This window comes from Alligator sinensis, unplaced genomic scaffold, assembly GCF_000455745.1.
Source record: "Alligator sinensis unplaced genomic scaffold, ASM45574v1 scaffold1105_1, whole genome shotgun sequence".
In the NCBI taxonomy this organism is placed as follows: domain Eukaryota; kingdom Metazoa; phylum Chordata; order Crocodylia; family Alligatoridae; genus Alligator; species Alligator sinensis.
This window is the reverse complement of record NW_005843454.1, coordinates 106,366-107,203: the sequence shown is the minus strand read 5'-3', so window position 1 is coordinate 107,203 and position 838 is coordinate 106,366. Positions and strand designations below refer to the sequence as shown.

Here is an 838-nt window from a genome sequence, read left to right as displayed (position 1 = left end):
GAAAGAGTGCACAGGTCAGATGACCCCAGCCAGGTGTCTGTCCAGTCTCCACAACGCACTGTCCAGTCTCACAATGCACTCAAATGTCTCTCACCGGGTACATGAAGTGGTGAGAGGGGGTTAAGGATATTCCCACAATCTCCTGAGGCTGCAGAACACAGGAGGGAAGGGAATGGGTTAGGGATATCGCCACAATGCTCTGGGACAGCTGGGTATAGGAGGAGGCAGAAGGAAGTTGGGGATATTACCACAGTGCAGTGGGGCAGCTGAGCCAAGGAAGGGCAGGAGGTGGTTAGGTATGTTCCCACAATGCCCTGGAGCACCTAAGTAGAGGAGCCCAGCTGGGCCAGGACTCCTGGGTCCCTGCTCCTGCTCCCAGCAATACCTGATAGTGGGGGCATCGCTGGCACTGCCCCCTGTCTTGGCCTCCAGCTCGTGGGCGCTGAGGAACTGGTTGAGGTCACCATTCTCCATGTACTCGGTGATCATGCAGAGGGGGTCGTCCCGCACACACACGCCCAGCAGCCTCACGATGTTGGGGTCCTTCAGCCGTGACATGATCTTCACTTCTTTTAGGAAATCATTCCTGGGGTGGGGGAGGGTGGGAGCCAGGGCCTGTGAGTGCCACTACCCCACTTATGAGGGAACTGCTCCCATGCACTCATGACAGAGCATCCAGCATCCACCCTGACTGAACTCATGAGGCCCACACAAGTAGGACAGTGAATGCTTAAGGACAGCCCTCATCAGTGGCGATGTGTAGGGGGTGTATGGGGGTGCACCTGTACCGTCTGAGAGCGCTGGTGCGCCCCCTGACTCTCCCTGCTCCCCGCTTAGG

At 57.8% G+C, this 838-nt stretch overlaps 1 protein-coding gene across 1 annotated transcript in view; it reads right to left on the bottom strand.

Annotated features, from left to right (window-relative positions):
* Nucleotides 1-775, bottom strand: part of LOC102385493 (epithelial discoidin domain-containing receptor 1-like) — a 6,523-nt gene extending 5,748 nt beyond the window's left edge. Inside the window, exon 1 of the mRNA XM_006038754.3 lies at nucleotides 386-775. Coding sequence (XP_006038816.1) covers nucleotides 386-558 — 173 coding nt within the window. The 5' untranslated portion in view covers nucleotides 559-775. The remainder of the gene's footprint in view (nucleotides 1-385) is intronic.
* Nucleotides 776-838: the final 63 nt, after the last annotated feature.